Below are 21,802 nucleotides of genomic sequence, written 5' to 3'. Positions count from 1 at the left end.
ACATATAGAACTCGGACTCGACTCATTTACTTAGAAAAATAAGTCGAGTCGAACCCTTAACGAGCCTAATCGAGCTCAACTCGCGAGTTACCCAGTTCGATTAACAGCTCTAGGTACTTGTCTGACAAAGGCATCTCTAATAGAAAATTAGACCGATGTTTATTGTAACAATTGTGAGAAATTTAGCTTTGAAATATTTTAAATAGTAAATTTGCTGGGCGTCAAACCTTTTAGTCTAAGTTTACAATGAACTTGTACTTTCAATTATTTTCCCTGTTGGGCATTAAACTTTGAAACACTCATTTTCTTGTCGTACAATTTGAAAGAGCTGCAAGACTCGTCGAATGACTCTAGTCGGTAAGTGAATATCTAAATTTGAAGGTAATCACTTTAAGCATTCCTAAAAACCTAGATGTGTCAAAATGGGTGATTTGGGTGGGTTTGGATTGGTTAAAATGGGTAATGGGTATAAGTGAGTCAATCCATTTATATCTATTTAATTAAATGGGTATAAATGGGTAAATCAAAAAATAAATTGGATTATCCAATTACCCATTTATAACCCATTTATTTTAACTTTTTGTAAACTCATTTAAATTCATTTTTGCAAACTAAGTTATCAATTTGTACCATCCTTTGCACCCATCATTTGTTTTAAATATTTACTTATAATACTCAATAAACCTAATTACCAATTTTTTCCATCTGTATTCTATGACGCAATATTTAATAATTGAATAATAAGAATATAAAATTTTGAACTAAGTACTATAAAATCTAATATAAAAACTTAATTCAAAAATTTTGAACCCCTAACATTTTTTCATGTGTAAATTTAAAATTTCATTTTAGAAAGGTAGGAAAAGAGGCTAAAACTTGTCATAAATTAATAATGCTAAAAAATGAGCAAGTTAACAAACTATGAGATAATAAAATGATAAGATAAAACTAACAAATAATACTAATAATAATAATAATGAAACAAAAGTAGTTAATATCATGATAAAATGAAAAAAAATTTTAAAAAAAAGGGGGCGGGGAAGAGAGAAGGCACGGGGAAAAACAATTTTAAATGGGTTAATTGGATTTGATGGATTACCAAATAATATCCATTTATTTAATGGGTATTATTGGATAACTCATTTATATCTATATACAAAAATTTAAGATACTCATACCCATCTATTCATGGACAGGTATAGATAAATTTAGTTAAATGTGTTTATTTGACACCTATACTAAAACCCAACGTGGAAGATTGCGTCGTTTTCCGTGGTCACATTTTCCTCGTTTGGATTGCATTTTTCATGAAAAAATTACTGCAGCGATTTAATGTAGGTGAGGGGAAAAGGTAATAGGAAAATATGACCACGGAAAATGACGAAATTTTCCGATAGAAAACGACAATCCAAACAGGGTAAGAAAGCCTGAAATTGCCTTCTTTTAAACTCCTAAGCAAAATCCCTTTTGCATTTTTTGCTGTCTCTTCTAGCTGTCCTTTTTTATCTGACCAGGATCCGATACGAAACCCAAATCCAACGACCAAGTCAACTTTCTTCACTTTTGGTTCAGTAAAGGCTAGATCATATCATAACAAGCATACAACATACCAGTTCACTGCAGTTGATGAACTCTCCTGTAAATTAAATTATCTCCTCATACAAACACAGAATGAAAAGGCAAAAACTAAGGTAAATTTGTTAGTTAAATATCAAGAATCTGGATGAAATGCTTAATTAACAACAATCTGTCAAAATTCAATTGCTCAAAATGGAAATTGAAGAATAAAAATATTACTTGAACTGAATAATATTTTTATTTATCTGCATATTCTAAGGTTCTCTTCCCTTCCCTATCCAGTACCATAGCAGTGATATTGTTGTTGCACTTCTCCTACTTTAACTCTATTCAATTTACATAAAACATTAAGAAAATTTATTTGATCGTTTAAGCATAAAGCCATTAGGACTTAGTTGTGCATAGGCTAACTATTACAAAATCATAATCTTCAACTAAGTTGTGTTAACCAACAACCAATAAAATCGGCTCCATTTTTGTTAGATTTTCTTAATTGGAAAAATGTAAAAGTTAAGACTTGTAACTTTTTACGTAATCCATGAGGCTTTTCAAGTAGCCACAATATCTAAATTTTCAAAAAAAAAAAAAAGGGAAACCCGCAAAAGATTTTATCGTCAATGGTCTGAACCACCAATTTTACATCTTATGACAGTTATATTAATAGTTTCAATCTTTTAAATTTCTAACTATTCAGTGGGAGAAATGAAAAAACAACTTCTTTAAAATTTTGTGACTACAAATCTAGCTCTAGTGAAAAGCATACTTGGCAAGATTACTGCATCGAAATTTAGTTAGGATCATAATTAGGGATGACAATGGGGACGGGTGCCTGCGGGGATACAAATGGGGCAGGGGATGGGGCGGGGGTAAAATATTTACCCCCGCCATTTTTTTACCCCCGCCTTAAAATGGGGCGGGGATGGGGCAACATACACCCGCCCCATCCCTGCCCTGTCCCCCGGAAAAAAAAAAAAGAAAAAAAAAATATATATATATAATTAATACACAGAAGTAAGTAGGGGTGTACGCGAGCCAAGCTACTCGCGAGCTTGGTCAACGACTTGGCTCGAACTCGGGTTGACCGAGTTCGAGCCGAGTTTCGAGTAGCTCGAATGAAAATCGAGTCGAGTTTCGAGTCAAAAATCCCCGGCTCGAGGCTCGTCGAGCCGGGGTTATTAAATAATATATTTATAATTTAAATAATATATATGTATTATAATTATAAAATGACCATTATGGGTATAAGTTATATGGAATTTACAAAATACCCTTCGTTATCGAGCCTTATCGAGTCGAGTTTCGAGCTTAGAGCGAGTACATCGAGTCGAGTTTCGAGTATCAATTTTTTTGACTCGATCGAGCTCGAGCCGAGCTCGAGCCTAGGGATATATGAGTCGAGTCGAGCTCGAGTATAGCACTACTCGAGCTCGACTCGGCTCGATTACATCTCTAGAAGTAAGTGGCGTAAGTCAAGTAACAAAACCCCTAATTATCTATCCCCTTTCCCCCATTCGGCCGTTCCTAATTTCCTATTTTTCCCTCCTCCGCAGAATGGCAGCCACCGCCGTCAACTCCAATTTCCCTCAATTCTAATCAGTAAATCAGTAATCAGTCACTACTCACTACTCAACTCAACTAAACCCATTCTGTCTAAATCCTTCTTCGTCGAGCTCAACCAACCCAGAATCCCAGATCGAGCTCATATCTTCGTCGGCAAGTGAGAAGAAACTGATTGACAAGTTGGAAGTTTCGAATTCCAGGTTCTACGTAATTTTCTGTTGATTTGTTTCTTTGCTTCGACCAAATCTCCACTATTGGGCCAAATATTTTCTTGCATGACTTTTCAAATTGTGTCAAATACGGTCGTCGTATCAAGTGTGTAGAAGGAAACCTTCTTACCTCCCCAAACCAAAAAAAAAATAAATAAATAAAGTATGGAGTAGGGAATTCCAGGTCGATGATCCGGAAAATTGTGGATATATTTGCCCTTAAATTAGTGCACCAAAGCTTGCAATTACAGATTATGGCAGGGGATAATAACTGGTCGTCCAGTCTTCTTCTTTCTTTTTTGTTTTTTTTTTGGGGTTGGGTAATAATCGTCGAGTCCAATTAAGCTGCCATAGAACTAAGGTTGAATATAAATTTCAAATGGTTGATGCATACACAAATCTGCTCATCATTGCTTGTGTTATTCATGCTTTTCGGATCAATCTTCCGTTGCTTCCAGAAACACTCTGAGCATTTGTCGTCTTCTCGGATTGTCAATTAACAAATCAAGAGAAACGAACTTTCATTAAGGACCAGATCTCAGAGAGACTTTAGGTAATTTCTTTGGGTACTAAATTTGAAAACAGGCGCAGAGTGAAGGTCCTTTTGCTTTCACTTTTTTAACCTTCTGTGTATTTAAATTTCACTGCTAATTTTTCCCCCTTTTATCTTGTTAGTTTGTATTAGTATTGTAAATGCATTGTGTTACAATTTTTGGTTTGCTTTAATTCGAAATTAATCAAACAAAGGATAGTTGTTTGCGTGCATATAAGATGTTTGTGAAAAGTCTTAATGAAAATGTAAATACGAAAGCCTAATGATTTACGGCAATTAAATGATTTAAGATTTTAGTATTATTAAAAAAAAAGATAGCCATGGATATATGTATAATGCTGAAATAACTCCAAATGATATATTTCGGATCAGTAATGATCCATTTGTCCTCCTTTAGATTCTAAACAGAGGACCTGTAATTTTAGTGTAAGTGAAAAATTATAGTTATATTTCATGTTTGTGAGCAGTCCACTTATTGTGCTATTATAGTGAATATTTATGATAAGTTAATTACTTTTTTCGCGGGGGACCGCGGGGGAAACGGGGCAGGGGCGGGGCGGGGGATGGAGGGCAAGGGGCGGGGGACGGGGGGAGTTATTTGACAACGGGGCGGGGGACGGGGGAAGGAACCCCCGCCCCACCCCCGCCCCGTTGCCATCCCTAATCATAACAAGCTCAAAACCTTGAGCATCACTTACCTCGGCTATTGAAAAACTTGTATAGTGGTTTCTTTGGAACACATATACGTTTTAACATGGCATAATAATCAATCACTACCCTTTAACAAACCCTAGTGATGTTAGATTCATGAGTAAATGATCATATCTCATGTTCATTCAAAAGATAAAAAGGAGCGATTAATATATAAGTAAGGATTCGATACCTAATAATTAAGTTTTTGGGTCAGAGTTGGATTTCTGACTTACATGTTGAACTCTTTAATGGGTTCTTTCGAGACGACATTTCTCCCTAACAGGTGTCATTGCTGAAAAATGGGTTAAAGCAGGTCTTGCATGATAAACATACAAAGAGTTTAAGACAAAACTCTTGCAAACAAGATAAACAAGATTTCATAGTTCTTAAATAAATTTGAATATGTTCTTTGTCTTTCTTTTGTGTTGAGTCTATTGACACAGAACCAATTTGTTTCACTTGCAAATTAGGCAATAATGGCTAACTTAGAGTGCGTTTGATAAAACTAAAATTTGAAATTTGAAATCTGAAGTCTGAATCCATTAAGTTATTAAATTATTAAATGCTAATACATTTGAGTATATACCACATTTAATGATAAGTGAATAGTTTATCACTTATTTTTTGGAACAAATTTTTTTTAGGAATTCAGTGCCACTTAATTAATTCAGATGTTCAATTTTTTGTCATTAAATGCGTCTGAACATGTTAAATAATTTTGAAATAATTTTGAATATGTTCTTTGTCTTTGCTTTGTGTTGAGTCTAGTGACACAGAACCAATTTGTTTTACCTGCAAATCAGACAATAATGGTTAACTTCCTGTGCACCACTTCCCATCATACAAGCAATTTCCTATGTATTAAACCATATAAGCACACATAGAAATAACAACAAACTATTGTTTCATGAATTTACGAACCCCGAAATTTGCCTCCAATCTTTGAAGCATTTAACGAGTTATATCAAGCACGTCTTTTGTCTGAACCAATGACTTTTTGGTAGCTACAAGAAGAGCTTAAAACAATAATTTAAAGTCAAATATTAATAAAAAATATGTTTAAAAGCTCCTCTTCATACGTTTCTATAGATTATTAAGTATTAAACCTTTATTACCAAAAAAAAAAAAAGTATTAAACCTTTTTGTCATGTATACTACGAAGAAAGGGCTCACCAAACTTCCAAAATAACCCCACCTTCAATTTCATTAATTTTTTCCCTCTCTCAAAGTGATTCCCTTGCTCACAAGATGAACTATAGCATCTGCTGCCCCATGTAAGTTGGAAAGAAAAGTACGCAAAGCGTTTCCCTACCACTCTCAAAGCGGTCAATTTTAACTCTGTCATCGCAACTAAAATGACATTTGTATCCGTATAGCGAAAGAAAACACGAGGCAAAAAAATTCTAGTGAAAGGGTAATCCAAACAAAAAGCCTGATAATAGAAGTAAATCAGCAAATTTCTTTAGATAATGATAAAAAAATAAAATCACCCTTGAGTAAGGGATTTTTCCCTATGTTCTCCATATATATTCTTTTTTTTTTAAAGCTATGCTATTGCCGCACAAAGCTTGTGCAGCCATCTTTGCAAAATTATTTGCATTTCAGTCCAACAATCGAGGACCGAAATGGTAATTTTTTTTAAATTAGGTGTTTGTGGCCACACCACTTTGGTGCGGCAATAGACTTACTTTAAAAAAAAAAAAGAAAAGAAAAATACTGGTGAGTATTGCCGTACAACTTTGGTATTGTTTGGCAAGCAATTATTTGGCCAAATTTGTTTGTTACAAATTTTTTAATAACTTTAACTACGGTAACCTCAAAAAATTTCTCAAAATTTTTAAACTATACTCTTCAAAATATCTAAAAATTTATACACTTCAAAAAATTTTTCTACAACTTTTATAGTAAGTTACAGTAAAATTTTAGATAAACAGCCAAAAAAAAAACTAGCTTGACAAACGGCCTTGGATGTCGCACAACTTTGATGTTCGCAATAGACTCTCTTTTTTTCAGACTTTGCAATTTTAGTCCCCGATTGGAGGACTGAATTGTAAATAAATTTACAACGGTTGCCGCACATAGCTTGTACAGCAACATTGTAGCTTAAAAAAACAGAATCTTCTTGGTTGCTGCACACCATATTTGAGAGATGATTTTATTTTTTTTACCATTATTATAAGATATTATTAATATAAGATATTATTATAAGATATTTTTATCATTATTAATATAAGATAGTAAACCATCTAACGATTACTATTCACGGGTGGCTGTCCACCTCATGTGCATTGCACATTTCTCTCTTGCTTCTTCTTTTTTGTATGCCTGATTTGTTGTTTTTTCCCCTTTGCTTTGTTCTTTTGTCTCTCTTCTTTTTTTTTTGCTCTTTTTTTTCTCCCCTCAGATCGCAAATGTACTATCTTTGTTCCTTTCTCTCTTTTTTTTTGTCCTTTTTCCCTTTTGTTTCTTTATTTTTTTTCTTACTTGTGGTTGCTTTATTCATTTATTTGTTGTTTATGAAATTTTCCTCCAACTTAACAATATATATTATTCTTTTGTTTTTCCCTCTCTATGACAAATTTACCAATGCCTAACTTAACAATATATACTATTATTTTGTTTTCTCTTTTTCCCCCCTCTACGACAAATTTATTAATGCCTATTAACTTTTCATCTATGTTATGAATCTTTCACAATAAGCAATTTTATTTAATTTTTTTCCTTCTCCCCTTTTTCCCCTCTGTGAAATGATAAATTGTGCCCAAGTCTTTGTGTACTTGTACATAAGTACTTAATTTTTATGTGTGGATGTAATAATTTTTGTTATTCATTTATTTTTTATTTTTTTAAAGGCGGTGATGGATCATTAGGCGACTGGTCTCCGATAATTTATGTTGGTCTCCATTCATTGAGCTCAAGGTTAATTAAAAACATCTCTTTTTCTATTGGTATTCTTTATTCATTGTTTGATTATTAGTGTTTTTTTTTTTATGTGTTAGAGCTCTCAAATATAGGACCTCTTGCTTATATCCTTTTTAATTATTAGTATTTTTGTATATTTTGGAGGTCTCGAATCTGGGACTTCTCGCATATTCTTTTTAATATTAATTAATGATAGATCATTGGGCAATTAGTCTCCAATTATTTATGTTTGTCCTCCTTTGTACATAAGTAATTTTTCTATTTTCCCCCTTTTCAAAATTTATTTAGGTAGTTAAAAACATCCATTTTTTGTTCTTTATCCATGGTCTAATTATTAGTTTACTTAATTTTTGTGTGTGCAGGTAATAATTGTGTTATTCATTTATTTTTTTATTTTAAAGGTGGAGATGGATCATTAGGTGACTGGTTTCCAATTATTGATGTTTGTCCTTTTTTCTACATAAGCAATTTTTCTATTTTTCTCCTTTTCAAAGCAAAGAACTTTGTTGACATTGTCTTTGAATAAGTTAGATTACTGACGATATTATGTAGCAATCAAACATTGGGGAGTGCAACTAGTAGTTTATTTTATAAATCAATCTGAAGAGTTATTAAAGCACGGTGAATTTGATTCCAATCAAAATCATAATTTTTTTCCATAGCATTTGGGGGAGATGCGTATCTACATTGACAAAATTCTTGATTTTGTCAAGCGCTTCTTGGTTGTCATTATTGTTTTCCTATTGTTACACCCCAACTCTACTCCTAAGATTTTAGTGGTGGATAACCTAATTACTGACACACTTAATCATTAATTTAAAAATTAGCAACAACTCTCATTTACTAAAAAGCCATTTTTATAGTTCAGAATCTATACCTTGAAGGCATTATATTATTATGTATCAAAATTAAGTTCTATTCGAATTCACTAGATTTTATATATCTCTGATGCACTCAACTATCGTCATTTTATATGCTGGGACAATTCTGGGTGATCCTAAAGGGAATGAGATATTGTATGCATCCATATTGAACTTTCAGGAAGTAAGAACACTGGCTTCTAGGATAAGCTAAGAATTAAGCAATTGAGGATCATAGTATCTCAATTAAATTGAAATGTAAACTTTAGCAACTTGAAAAAAATTAGTAGGAATACATCATGGATTGCTAGAGACATTGGAGTGTCAATTTCAAGAGCTAAAGGGACAAGCTACAATAGTTAGGAGGCAGAACAATAATTTGAAAAAAGAAAAAAAAAATTATAGTAGAAGAGGTAATATTGAGTTAATTGAATTCACTAGATTTTATATCTCCGATGTACTCAACTATCATAGTTTTATATCTCCCATGTGCTTATTTGCAATTTAATAGTTCTTATTTTTCAACTAACATTCTATCCTCTGTTTTCCCCCCTTTTAAACTATCTTTGATTCTGTAAGGAGAATGTAGATGCTATTGTGTTTTAACATTTTAAGCAAATCTCTGGTTGTCACAGTTCAATAAATTGCTCACAAATCCGTTTTTGCATCTTCTCTTAAATTGTGACAGCAAGTTCAAGACAAGGTCTATGCTTTTTGGTGTTGAGTTTGTGGTAATTGGCAAATTAATTGCTATTAGTTTTTCGCCAAACCCTCTCTATCCTGTGATTTTACCTCCCTTTGAACTGTATCAGAGCTTTGAATGTATATGCTGTTATGAACACCAGCTGCTTTAGCACTTACAAGAAAAGCTCTGGATGCCACTGTTCAATTAAGTTGTTCGAGCTTGAATATTTGTTTTTGCTTCTGCTCTTAGATTTTATTAGCACAGCATGTTCAAGGCAAGGTTTAGGCTTTTTGTCTATGATTATTTTGTGGTAATTGATTTTGGCTTTCAGCTAGTGGTACTGTTATAGAGCAAGATTGGACCTTGTACCAATGTTCAGCTCTTTCTTACAGTCTCAAAAACCTGCATTCCTAAAACATGTAGAACTTGTACACCTTTTTTCTTATTAGAAGTAATTCTGAGATTGGATGTTTGGCATTTAGGATGTTTTGCATGTATGTAAAATTCATGAATCAGATATTTTGTTTGTCACAATTTAGAGTGTGTGATGAATTTCACATTTTTTGAATTGCTTATGGTACAGTTCTTCTCTGACTTTACTAGTATTCTGACTTCTTATTTAGGGGTACTGGCTCTTTGCTTGCTCAAGACAGTCTTTTCTGGTGTGGAATTGCTTTTAAATTGGTATGTTTGTCTCATTTGGTTAGCTGTCTCTTTTTTATTCTTTTAACACGACTAATTCTCAGTTTTATTTGTGTGCTATATAAGTAGAGTATGATGTTGAGTTTGAAATGTTCCTTTATGGATTTTGCGTTGCTCTCAACTTACTTTATGTATTTGTTTTTCCCAGATGCCAATTCCATGGTCTGGAAGAACTCTCTCACTTGCGCTGTCCGATCCTTTAGCACCATGATTATAAGATCAACTGCCACTGTCAACCATCTCAACAAGCCAGGTCCATCTCCTCTCATTTCCAACGCAAACCGGTCATGTGTTTGGTCCAGTTCATAGTCTTTGTTGACCTGGGCCAAGAATCGGTCAAAATTGTAAAAATCGTAAAACCCGTTAAAACCGGTTCAACCTGTGAACCGCGGTTCTCCAACTTTTGACCGAATTTTCAATTTTGACCGCAATTATCTAAAGTCTAAACCTAATCTTCACTTCTTCAGTTCACTCTTCAGTCGTCAGCCTTCACGACACTCTTCGCTTCGCCGCTTCAACTCAATTCATTTGTTTCGATTCTCATTTCTCAGCTGCTACCCATCAATTCATCAACAGCTTTAGGGACATCACGATTCTCAGCTTTAGGTTTAGGGACATCAATTCACCAATTCATCTCAGCTGCTACCTTCACGATTCTCAATTCATCTCAGCTGCTACCTTCACGATTCTCATTTAAGATTTACTATTGCACTCCTGAAAGGCCTCAAGCTTATACCAGGTTTGTTTATCCTTTTTCCCTTTTTTTTTTCCTTTCGTTGTTGATTATTGGGTTTTGGTTGCCCTTCCGTCCCCTCGGCCCTCTGTATAATGTATATATACTGCCGTAATTTTTGGGCATATGATCCTTATTAACTTGTCATTGCAGCAGCAGCTAAATGATTATATTATAAGCTGATCAGCCTAAATCAATTTTTTTTTGGTTTGTCCTCAAATTAGATAAGCTGTCAGTCTGTTTGTCCTGCAATTTTCTTTTTTTTGACTCGTTAGATAATTTGGTTGCCCTGTTGTTGAGTTGCGCCGCTGGTGAAACCGGAACTTAATTGGGAGGTAGACTCCCTATTAATGTTTTTGGCCGACAATAAAAAATGTCAATTAATTGGTGGTCAGGTACCAGATGTTGGTACTAAACTGCTAAATTCCCAGTATTTCACTGCTAAATTCCACCAACGGCCTCAGTAAAAGTCTTTTTCTTTTGGTATTATCTGAAAACTGGATAAAAAAAAAGAAAAAAAAAGTCCTCGGTCTTTCAGTTGGACAGCCTATCATATGGTCCCTTCTGTCACTTAATTCAGTAATTGATAACCATGTCACTGTGGAGTTGTATTATAATTTGATATTGAAGCATGTAGAAAGTTTCCCTTGCTTCAAGTACTTCCATTTGGCGAATTGGGATGAATTTTTGACACGTTTGGTTACTTGGTGAAGTGAAGTGAGAATTTGACACAATCTTCCAAAACATGTTTTTCAGTTGTTGAACAAATCTTCTTGTTTGTCTTGTCAGGTTAATATAACAGGTTAACATAGATATAATAACCATGACTCTTTCAATAATAATCTCATACTACCATTTATCATAGTTGCCAGTCTTTCAATCTTTAGCTGTTATAGGTAAACACTTAATCCTATAATTAGGAAACTTTATTAACCAAAGTGCAGTGACACAAAGATTCTATGATGAAACAGAATTTGATTTTCTGTACAGCAAGGTTCTTTTCTTACTTTAGCCAAAGCTTTTTCTGCTTCTGTCTATAAGACAAAATGTTTATACATATCTGGTTTCTGTCCTTTTGGTGTATATTCTTCAAATCATCTTTTCTACAACCCACCATTAGTGTATTTCACAGAAGCTCAAATGCTACTCCACTTATTAAATAATATAAGTCCCTTGCTAGGTTTACATGCAACTAAATCATTCCGTGACCTCCTGTTTCTGAAAGGTAAACAACCAAATCTATTGTTGACTAATTAGAGCTCATTAAATTATGCACAACCTACAGTTGGAAAACTATTATGTCTACATATTAGGACTGCTGTCTACTACCAAACATGTACAAGGAGTCTGAATACTAGAGAAGCAACCAAAAGCTGCCACGTGTAACCAAGAATGTTAGAATATAAATTCTATCCTAGGTATAAAAATTCTGAGTTACATGAATATATTTTTGACATCACTAAGAACAATTCTAACCGTGGATGATTCTTGCTATGTTCTTGAGGCTAATGATTCTGCAATTGGCCTTAGTCTGACAACCCTAAAGAAACTGTCCTGGTCAAACCTACTTAAGTACTTGTAAACAGATTCCAAACATAGAATTAAAGACTATCCCAGACAATGGAAGAAAAACCAAAGCTTAATAAAGGACCTTTTGAAGCTTTGTTGTCCCAGAATGAATGATGAAGCTTTGTTGTCAAGATGACTTATCATGATGATGACTAATAAATTGGACTTGTTTGGACCTTTTGGTTGTTTTCTAGACTTGTAGTGTTTTTTGTTAATTCTAATATTTAGACAATTGGACATGTAAGTTGGAAAACTATGTTAATTGTGTGTGTTAATTGTTGGATATTGCTCTTATGTTAATTGTAGTTTAACATTTATATCTTATTCTGTGCATAGATGTGTGTGTGTGTTTCCTGAGCTAGGAAACTTGCATTTAGATTTAATCTAATTCTGCTGTTCATGGAAAGGCATGTAGATAGTACACTAACAGGAGATGCAAATTAGGATATATATATATTATTAATTTATTGAACCGGGGTTGAACCGGTTCGACCGGTTGAACCTCGACCCTTTCACTTCACCGGTTCGCTTGACGGTCCGGGTTTTAAAACATTGGTTTATCCTTTGGATGGATGACACATGACCCCCTATCCATCATTCACATGTCCGCCTCTAGCGTCTTTTTCGGCCCACGCCACTAAAGTTACATGGGGCCACATACTCAACCGTCCATTCTTCAGATGGATGATACGTGGCCAGAGTTGAGAACCAATCCGAGAAAAAGGAGAATGACAAATAGCAGCGGTGGCATTTTGGTTCAGCGAAGAAAAACGATTTTTTTAAAATAAAAATGCAACTTTAGTCCATTGACTTTCCTAGTTTTCTGTTTTGACGCTCCTTGGTTTCTTTTCGATTGACTCCTTAGCTTTGTTTTAGATCCGTACTACTAGACAAGTCAATTATCAGTTTCAATTTGTCAAATTAAGTATAATTCACCTTTAGTTAAGCTTTAATTAGTTGTTCCTTTTAATACTTATTGTCATGTAAGTCGTTGCTAGAGGCTAATATGATTCTATTATCGTGTTATTCTTTGCTTCTCTAAACTTATTTCTTACTTTCATTATTGTGGAATGATCTTGTGTGCTAGGGGTGGTCCAACATAAACATGAAATTAGACGTTTTGTTACTTTTGATCATCCTTTTTTTTTGCATTTTTTAATGCTAATTAAGTACATATTATTTGTTCAGCATTAATTAAATCATTTTTGCCTTAAAACTAGAATATTGACAATTTAGGTCTCTTATTAATAGCTGGCTCCTCTTCTTTTGTTCACTTCTACATATTGGTAACTATTATCTATATTTTCAGTCTTTGACCTGTGCGGTCGCATGCCCACCTACAGAACTCACAAACGAGAAAGCTAAGGCGCAGCTGGTTAGGTTACGATGGAGAATTCTATGAATCTACTATTACAAACTACAAAACAAGATAATCTTCTCAAGCTCAAAAGAAGGTTTCTCTTTGTCTTTTTTCCAATGGATAATATGATTTTATTATTGTCACTATATGGCCCAAAAAAAGAGAACTGTTTGGCACAGGTTGTTGATGGATTTGCCTCTGTCTGGGTTGGAGAAAAAGCTACACAAGGAATTGAATCATCTGGAAGACATGTATGTTAATTGTTATCTTTCATTTTCTTCTGCTTAAAACCTTTTTTTTCCCTTTTTTCCTTTCGTTGGTAGCATTTTTGAAAAAATGTTAATAATTATCTAAACTCTGTTCTAGTGTAAACTCATGAATCATATTAATTGGTTTGCTTTAGTAGCTGTAAATATTAGTAGTATCACAAAAGGTATATACAGGGATTGATGCTCCCATATTTGTTAATGAAACTCGCTCTTTATCTTTTAATCACGTGATAATTCACAAATAGCTTTACAACTAGGATTACACCATTTCCTCCTATATTCTAATTGAAATGGAATTTTGGGGTATGTTTATCAAACAGAGTGCCATTAAGAAATTTGGGAGTCCCATTATCAGTAATCCATTTTTAGTTGGTAAGTACAATAAAGAAATAAAAATAAAATGTTATTGGGCAGTACTACTTGAAATACTTTCAATTTTTTCAACCGATTTGCAATTTAGGTAGTAATTCAGTAAGAGAGTTCTTGGGTTTATTGGTTCTTGATAAAAACTTGTAGCTGCAAAGTACCAAACTTAAGTATGAGAATCAAAGTCTCATGATATTAGCACCTATCTGAATGGAGGAAACTATAGGAAAAGATAATGAATCACTTGCAGTTCTGTTGGCTGTACTTGTGCTTTGGTACCTAGATCCTCAAAGATGATGTGCTAACAAATTCGCACGATAAATTTGTGAGATAGAAAGAATGCTAATCAGTCTTGTGATCATTCGTCACTTTTATTAAGAGTTCGTTCATCTTCTTGTTTCTACCCTTGATCAGTTCACCGTTGGTGCTTTATCATACCTCTTCATGTTGTTTGTCTGCCTTAAAATGCCCCTATTTGATTTGATATGTTTTTAATGTTGCTATTCTAGTAACTTTGAGCACAAAGTTATTGAACTATAAGAGAATAGTGGTATGCAAGTTTTTGTGTTCTTCTTATGATAATGTATGTCAGATTAGGATTGATTGCCATTTTTCATTTTGCTTTTCCTTCCTATGCTGCAGGTTTACACCTGAAACATTGATTAGAGAAGATGATGTAAGTTTCTTTTTTTTTTCCCCTTTTGTTCTTTCTCTTATTGTGATGATTTGCTTTTTGATAAATCTTATGGTAATACAATATTTCATTGGGTAACTTCCTAGGGATATTGTTTCCAATAGTATCAGTTTATTCTTGTTTGTCTATTTAAATCACGGGACATGGCTTTACCTATCTTCTGCAGTTTTAAAATGTCAGGTCCTTGTATGTAGCTCATCCTAAACTGAAGGTAAGTTACATTTCAGAATGCATGGATAGCATGCATTTGATTGATGAACCTCTATACTTGAACATAATTTTCATTTTTTTGGCCCCCTTTTTTTTATATTTTTCCCTTTACACAGCACAATGGACCACAGATGCCTCTTCTTTTGATTGAGAGTTTATCTTGTTTTATCTCTGCATTGTCATCCTAATTTTCCTTGCTTTGCCTTTTTTGATATCTATTTGCAGATTATCTTTCTTCTGTTTTCGTTTCCTGTTGCTGTAGTTTGGTTTCCTGGCTTTTGTCTCTCTTCATTTTTATGCTAGTCAGTTTCACAAGTACTCTCCATCAATCACTAGAACTGTCAAAATGGATGAATGGTATTACTTAATGGGTAGTGGATAAAATTAATATGATTTATATACAACTATTTGATAAATGAGTCTAAATGGAGGAATATTGTTGATCGTATTTATTGCGTAGCTAACGTTGACTAGAACCTATTATCCACTACTCACAAACAGTTCACTGCTCTTCCTCAAGAGGAGTTGAATCCAGCCAGGTCAGGTTGTTAGGGTTGTCCTTCCTATAAGGTTTTACATGGTGAGTTTGTGCCTGAAACATATAACTCGTGTGCACCAGCTTCATGTCTCAAGAGCAACTGATTTCACTGGTGTTATTCCTGACTTTTTGAATTAGTCATCTTCAGACTAGTCTTAGTGACACTCATTATCCTGTAACTTTCTTCGGTTCTCATTCTTCTTTTGATAATTGGGCATATAGATGGCATGGATAAGCTATTTATATCCACCAACTTGACTGGGTATAAATGGTCATCCATTTAAAGTCACTTTCTTAAATCACAAGTTCATTAAGCTTGGTTTATTTGATTCAGAAGTGGATATAGATTCAAATTTCTGCCTCTAATTACCACCAATCACTTCTCTTAGACTCTCAGAACAATGTAAACAAAATTTGCTGAAAATTGGGCGAAATGAAAAATTTTGTAGTGTTTCCTGTATCAAATTACATTTAGGGATTGATATTCAAATTTGAAGAATTAATTGATATAAAATCCTTTTTCTCATAATGGGGTCGATGGGATTTTTGGTATTTTGTTTGTGGTTGTTGGTTCAGACTCATTGTTTAGATGGCAAATAATGTTCTCTTCGCTAAAATCAGAGTGGATTATGTGTTCTTTTAAAGTCACCAGGAAATGGTTGAACATGGTGGTAGAATTATGCGGGAAATATTGTGTCACTGATGATTGTCAAAGAAGAAAAAAAATGACCTTTTAAGTTTGCCCAGATTTTTTTGTTGTATTATTTTATTTAAACCCCTAAAAAAATATGCTTACCTTGAACTCTTGTGGAAATTATTTGAAGGGTGTATTGTAATTCTAAATTAATGTGTTACTGAGTTTGTCTTTTGCGTGATTAACTTTACAAGAAAAGTAAAAATTTTCAGTTTTACCAAAAACACAAGGGGGTCATTTGTAGGTATCAAAAGGATAGGGAGGTAAATTTTAAGTCTGCTTTATCAGGGGAGGGGGGGTGTTTAATGTAATTACGCTTAAAGAACATGTTAATTGTTAGAAGGAAGATAAATATATGTTTTACCATTTTTATTACGATGTAAAACCTCCTAGTTCACGTGAAGTTGGTGCTTCAGTTGTCCTGATTTACTGAATGCTTTGACAAGTATTCTTTGTTCATCATTAGTTGATATTTATGTGAATAATTGGTTTACAGGTATACTATGACAATGTCAGGTCCTTCGTCGAAAGGGGTTTTGGAGTTCAAAGCTTGGTAAAAAATCAGGAAGTTAAAAAGGATGGGCCATCCTTTGATTCACAGTATCTATTGAACAATCTGTCATCCCTGCTTGATAAAATGACAAACAACGGATTGTGTTGTCTTGCTGGCTTGCTGACAGAGGGCTCGATTGAGTTTGAAAAAACTAGGTGGAAAATGAGAAAGTTAATCAAAGAATACCTTCCCACATTTCTTAACAAGGAAAACCATAATGTTGAAATGAGAATGAATCAGATTTTCATTCTTCTCAATAATCCTCAGTATATCCTGGGGTTGGATAGGGTACCAACTGATTATCAAACTGCTGCTGCTAGTGTGTTAGATGGACTTGAGGAGTTGCCTCTTAAGACGCTAAATGCAATGCACAGGAAGCTTAGAGGTCAAAGTGGGTACATTCCTGAGTTAGGTCCCTGTAAACATCAGGTGAAACATGTCTTGATAGATACTGTTAGGAAACGTTGTATGAAGATGCTATCAGAACTGCGTGAAGGGGAAGAGTTACAGGAACCTCTGGTCAAAGCTCTGGCAGTTGCAGGCTTAACGCTAAAATTGATACTTGGCCGCCCCTCTGTAGTTGAATTTCGAACATTTGCACCTCATATAGAATCCCTACAGAATGATATTGCAAGGGCTATTTGTCTTCTTAATTCTGGAAACAGTGTGGTCGTTGCTGAAATTGAAGCATTGCATGAAATCTTGCATCAGTGGGCAGACTCTAAAGTTGAGAATTCAAAGCAATGGTCGTGCTTGACTATAAGGAATCTTTTCATGGATTTTCTTTTTGAGTGTGATGATATGGAAATTATTCCAGAATGTTTAGTGCAGGCAGTTTACTACATTAACAAAAGATTCTGTAATCCAGCTTGTAGGAGCACCTCAAAGGATGAAGTGGAACAGGAGGTGGAATTTTTATTATGCTTGAGTGCTGAGACAAAGCAGGTTGTCTGGAACCTTCTACCTGGACAAGAAGTTGATCAAGATTTTGCTAACGCCTACATGGAGGTATTAGAGGAAAGTGATGATGACGAGGATGAGAAAGGGATTGATCTTCCTCAAAGTTCTAAATCAAGTTTTGATGATTTTAAGGACTTAACAGAGTGTTTTGGTGAAACCAACCCCCGTGATATTGATTCGCCCATCTCTTCAGGTAATGGAGATGGCAGGGCTTCACTTATTTCACCCACGAGTAAGTTAAATAGTAGAATGGAATCCGTGCATTTTGCGAGGGATATGTTTGAGCCCAATGATTCTGTCTATTGCTCTTCTGTTTCACAATCAAAAATGTTAGACAACATAGAAAGCTCTAATGGAAATGAGCGCCAGTCGGCAAGTTTGTTAAAGCTTGAACCAACTGATTTGCATCCTTTTTGCTCTACAGTCAATCAATGTGGATCTTCTTCACCTCTCTCTGCTGGCAGAAGAGAAAGTGGCCATGATCTAAAGACAGACAAAATTGTGAATAACAATGCAAGAAATGGAGATTCCCTGCATTATAGCTCTCCACTGGGAGAGAGAGGTATATTGCACCACAAGCAATGTAAAGGTGTAAATAAGTACCTTTCTATACAGACAGCTTGTGATGAGACAAGTATGGCCATCTACAGTATTATTGGTGGCATGTTAGATGAGTTTGCACAAGCACAACACCTGAACCTAGGCAAGCATCACTTGACATATCTTCAAAACCGTGAATCAGTACCTAATGACTCCAAAGGTACTTATTACTAACATGTTCTTTTGTTCTTTTCACCTTCTGAACACAGTAGATTTTTTTGGTGAGCTTTAGTGTGACAAGACAACTTCAAATAAATAGGAGAATGCTGCGGTTAATGTTCAGGTTCCTGCCTAAAAAAGCAATGCCTACAACGTATTGGCAACAAATACTATGTTAAAATCATCATGTTGTGTACTGGAAGAATCAGAACTTAACTGTTATTTACTTTAGGAATGAAAAGTTGTTATTTGAGTTTTGTGAGTTCCAACTGTGTTTGGTTGTTTAACGATTGCCCTTATGATTAATGTTCTCAAGTGTGGTTCTCTTAGATCTTTATGTTGATGAAAATGATGTATGGAGTGTATGTTTATCTAATGGTGTCAGACAGGTCAATCTGTGAGTCAACTTTGTTTCTTTGTGCATAAAGATTGTGTCAATTGATGAATAATGAGTTTTGTCAGAGATCCCAGATTTGTGTCATTACTTATGTTTATAAATTGACACCATTTGCGCTTAGAATTGATCTTTAAAACCTTGAGAGAATTTATGGAGTTGCCTTTTGAAGAGAGGCTAGGGTGATTAAAGTATTTAGATTGTCATTCACTAACTGTAACAGATCCTTAAGACCAAAACTTACCTTTATTCTTATTTTCTCGATGTCAGTTTAATGTATTTACTGGAAAGTTGGATAGCTAGTCATGAAATCTATGAAGTTCTAATTTCAAGGGAGTTTTTGGGAGAGATTATGCAATAGTAACTGGCTATCACTTATCGGTGCCAATTCACTCATTGTCTGCTTACTTTTCTAGTAGAAAGCAGGATAGCAAGCACTCCAGCACCAATTAGAGTTAGTGGCTAAAGATGGATGTGCATCCTTCCATTTCAGAAACTGGTAAACATTAGAGGATTTGAAAGGGCACCAGCAAAATCTTAGAAGAGGAGACCTAGAAAAATAAGCAAAAGACAGGGTCCATCAATTCAGTGGAGAGATTCTAGTCCAACTAACCTTGTCTGTTCCATTAGACCTTCATGAAAGTAATTGTGTACGTAAAGAAACGAGACTTGAAGGCCGAAAGCTTCCCAGGCACTGAGCAAACACTAAACCTGAGGATGCTTAACATTTTGGATGCTAAAGGCCAAGAAAATTGAGAGTATAAGTTTGACCTGACAACATAAATTTGACTCCAAAAGGAAAGTCCTAATTGTAGATATTGTCCTTTATGGCCTAAGATGATGGCCTAAGATGACTCCATGCCTCGAGAGCTGATGTATCTAGCATTCACTGGATTATAGCAGCAACAAACTCCAATAATCGGGCATTATGTGGGTTCCCTAAACATCCCCATTCTTGATTATGCACTGAAGTTATTTCTATGAGCATCATCTTTATGGCGGCAGACCAGATTTGAACCATTTATTCTCAAATCTTGGTGCTATTTTATTTCTTTATATATATTTCTCCCTTTGAAGTTTCTTTTATCTACTAAATTTCATTATTTCCTTTGACAATTATGATACATCATGCCGCAGGTATGAAGCGTGCTAGGCCTGCATGCTTGCGTTGAGTAATGGATGTAAAATAGTAGGCCGCCACAGCAATTTATTCAGGTTCATGAGAAGGTTGGACTTTCGCAAACTTCATATGCAGGTCAATTTGTGAGAAAAGCAAAAAATGGAGAGCAAAAGAAAGGAATGAGCACATCCTTAGACACTGCAAACCTCGTGTTGTCATCCACCGTAGATGAGTAAGTTCCTTTTTCTTTTTTTTTTGGGGGGAAACTTGCCATCTATCTATTTGAGTTGGTATATGGTTCACTTTTGGTGAACCTTTCATTTAGTCAGGAGCAATAAACTACAATAAATTGCTGCAGGTTTGCAATTGAGGATACTCGAATCTGGGACAACAGAGACAGAGATACATCATTAACCATTGCAACCATTGCATATCTTGCGCTGTCCAAATTTTCCTGGATGGAGGCAGTATTTAGCTTTTGGTGTTTGTGCTTTATGGTGTTTTCTAGAGCATATTTCATCGGGATTGGAGATCCAATTCATGGTAAATGTCAAAGACGGTTTACACTTGCCATCCTGGTGTTTGTGCTTAGAGAGTTCTGAATTCAATAAAGCTTAGTTGTCATTAGTGAGTCTTTCTTGGGGAAGAAATCACCATACAATTACTAACCTATTCTGATTCAATCCTACACCAGCCAGTTCGTAGCAATACATTTTGCTTAAAAATGCTCTTTAAAATTTCTAATTTAAAGCATAGCTTCGGTAGACAAATAATTGTAATGACTGGTAATTAAGCAGCTCAGTGTCGGAGAAGATGTGCAATAGCAGTACCTTTGTGGATGAAGGCAATGGAGAACAATTGATAAATTAAAATAAACAACCAAAGGGAACATGTATTATTGCAATTGATTTAGGGAAATTTTGGGAAGAAGCCAACCATTCAAGCCTAATAAGCAAATCTTTCAAAAGTTAATGATAAAGAGGGTATCAACTCAAATTCTTATAGCGTTGAAGAACATGTTTTTATGTACATGTGGTTTAGTCCATGAAATGCAAAGCAAACGACCGTTTTGCTCAATTTTTGTTTGCGTTATGATGGGCAAGAAGTTGGCCTGTCAAATAGGCTGGGCTAGGCTGCTCTGCTTGGCCCTAAATTTACTGGCTTGAACTCATGCAACGTGAATTGAGTTGAGACACACACATATATAGTTTGTTGCCTAAAATTTTTATTCATTATTTCTTTACTCAATTTTGGCATTTTATAAGTTTATGTGAGAATTGAGAAGATTTATTTATCTAAATTCAATCAAATAAAAGAGTAATGAATTTGAACTTACAATGATATTTCATGTAGTTCGTACGTATCAAAATTCAGCTCACATAATCCAACTAACATGCCTAAAAACAAGCAAATAGCTTACTTGATTCTTATCCGACCTTAAATTACTTGAAGATTTCATGCCTATCACCCTTTTCACTAATCAGGTTCCAAAACACACCCTTTTGGCTAATAGCATCATTGTTTTACTCGTAAAACTGCTACTAGAAAACTTGACAATTATACACAACGTACTAAAGGGTAAGGTTATAAAATTAAAATAAGGTTATGTTCAAATTCGCCAGGCCATTGGAGATTTTGTGTACTCAACCTTTAGTTCATCATTCTTGATGCTTTTAAAATTGCTAGAAAAGATCATATCAATTGCTCTATCGTTATGGTTTGTGAAACAATTCGGGTCACCAAATGTAAAACAACAACAGTAAGGTTTGCCCTGTAAGGGCTTCTAATGCACAACGACAAGGCAGCACAAAATAGGGTAAG

At 34.6% G+C, this 21,802-nt stretch overlaps 1 protein-coding gene across 3 annotated transcripts; it reads left to right on the top strand.

The window, feature by feature from the left end:
• Positions 1-3,058: 3,058 nt before the first annotated feature.
• On the top strand, positions 3,059-20,689 carry LOC113736780 (uncharacterized). Of its 3 annotated transcripts, XM_027263885.2 has the most exons (11): positions 3,059-3,338; positions 7,446-7,512; positions 9,684-9,744; positions 9,911-10,015; positions 10,314-10,501; positions 13,374-13,518; positions 13,604-13,675; positions 14,702-14,735; positions 16,692-18,468; positions 19,999-20,213; positions 20,340-20,689. In XM_027263885.2, the coding sequence occupies exons 6-10, from the start codon at positions 13,451-13,453 to the stop codon at positions 20,031-20,033; spliced, it is 1,986 nt and encodes a 661-aa protein (XP_027119686.1). In that variant the 5' UTR covers positions 3,059-3,338; positions 7,446-7,512; positions 9,684-9,744; positions 9,911-10,015; positions 10,314-10,501; positions 13,374-13,450; the 3' UTR covers positions 20,034-20,213; positions 20,340-20,689. The 3 variants fall into 3 exon arrangements, with proteins under 3 accessions (XP_027119686.1, XP_027119688.1, XP_027119687.1); XM_027263887.2 differs by lacking the exons at positions 3,059-3,338; positions 7,446-7,512; positions 9,684-9,744; positions 9,911-10,015 and having other exon boundaries at positions 10,343-10,501; positions 16,692-17,901; positions 18,133-18,468; XM_027263886.2 differs by lacking the exons at positions 3,059-3,338; positions 7,446-7,512; positions 9,684-9,744; positions 9,911-10,015 and having other exon boundaries at positions 10,343-10,501; positions 13,408-13,518.
• Positions 20,690-21,802: the final 1,113 nt, after the last annotated feature.

The sequence above is a fragment of the Coffea arabica genome, chromosome 3e (assembly GCF_036785885.1).
Source record: "Coffea arabica cultivar ET-39 chromosome 3e, Coffea Arabica ET-39 HiFi, whole genome shotgun sequence".
NCBI lineage: Eukaryota > Viridiplantae > Streptophyta > Magnoliopsida > Gentianales > Rubiaceae > Coffea > Coffea arabica.
Note: the sequence above shows the minus strand (reverse complement) of the source record. Positions and strands in the feature narration are given on the sequence as shown.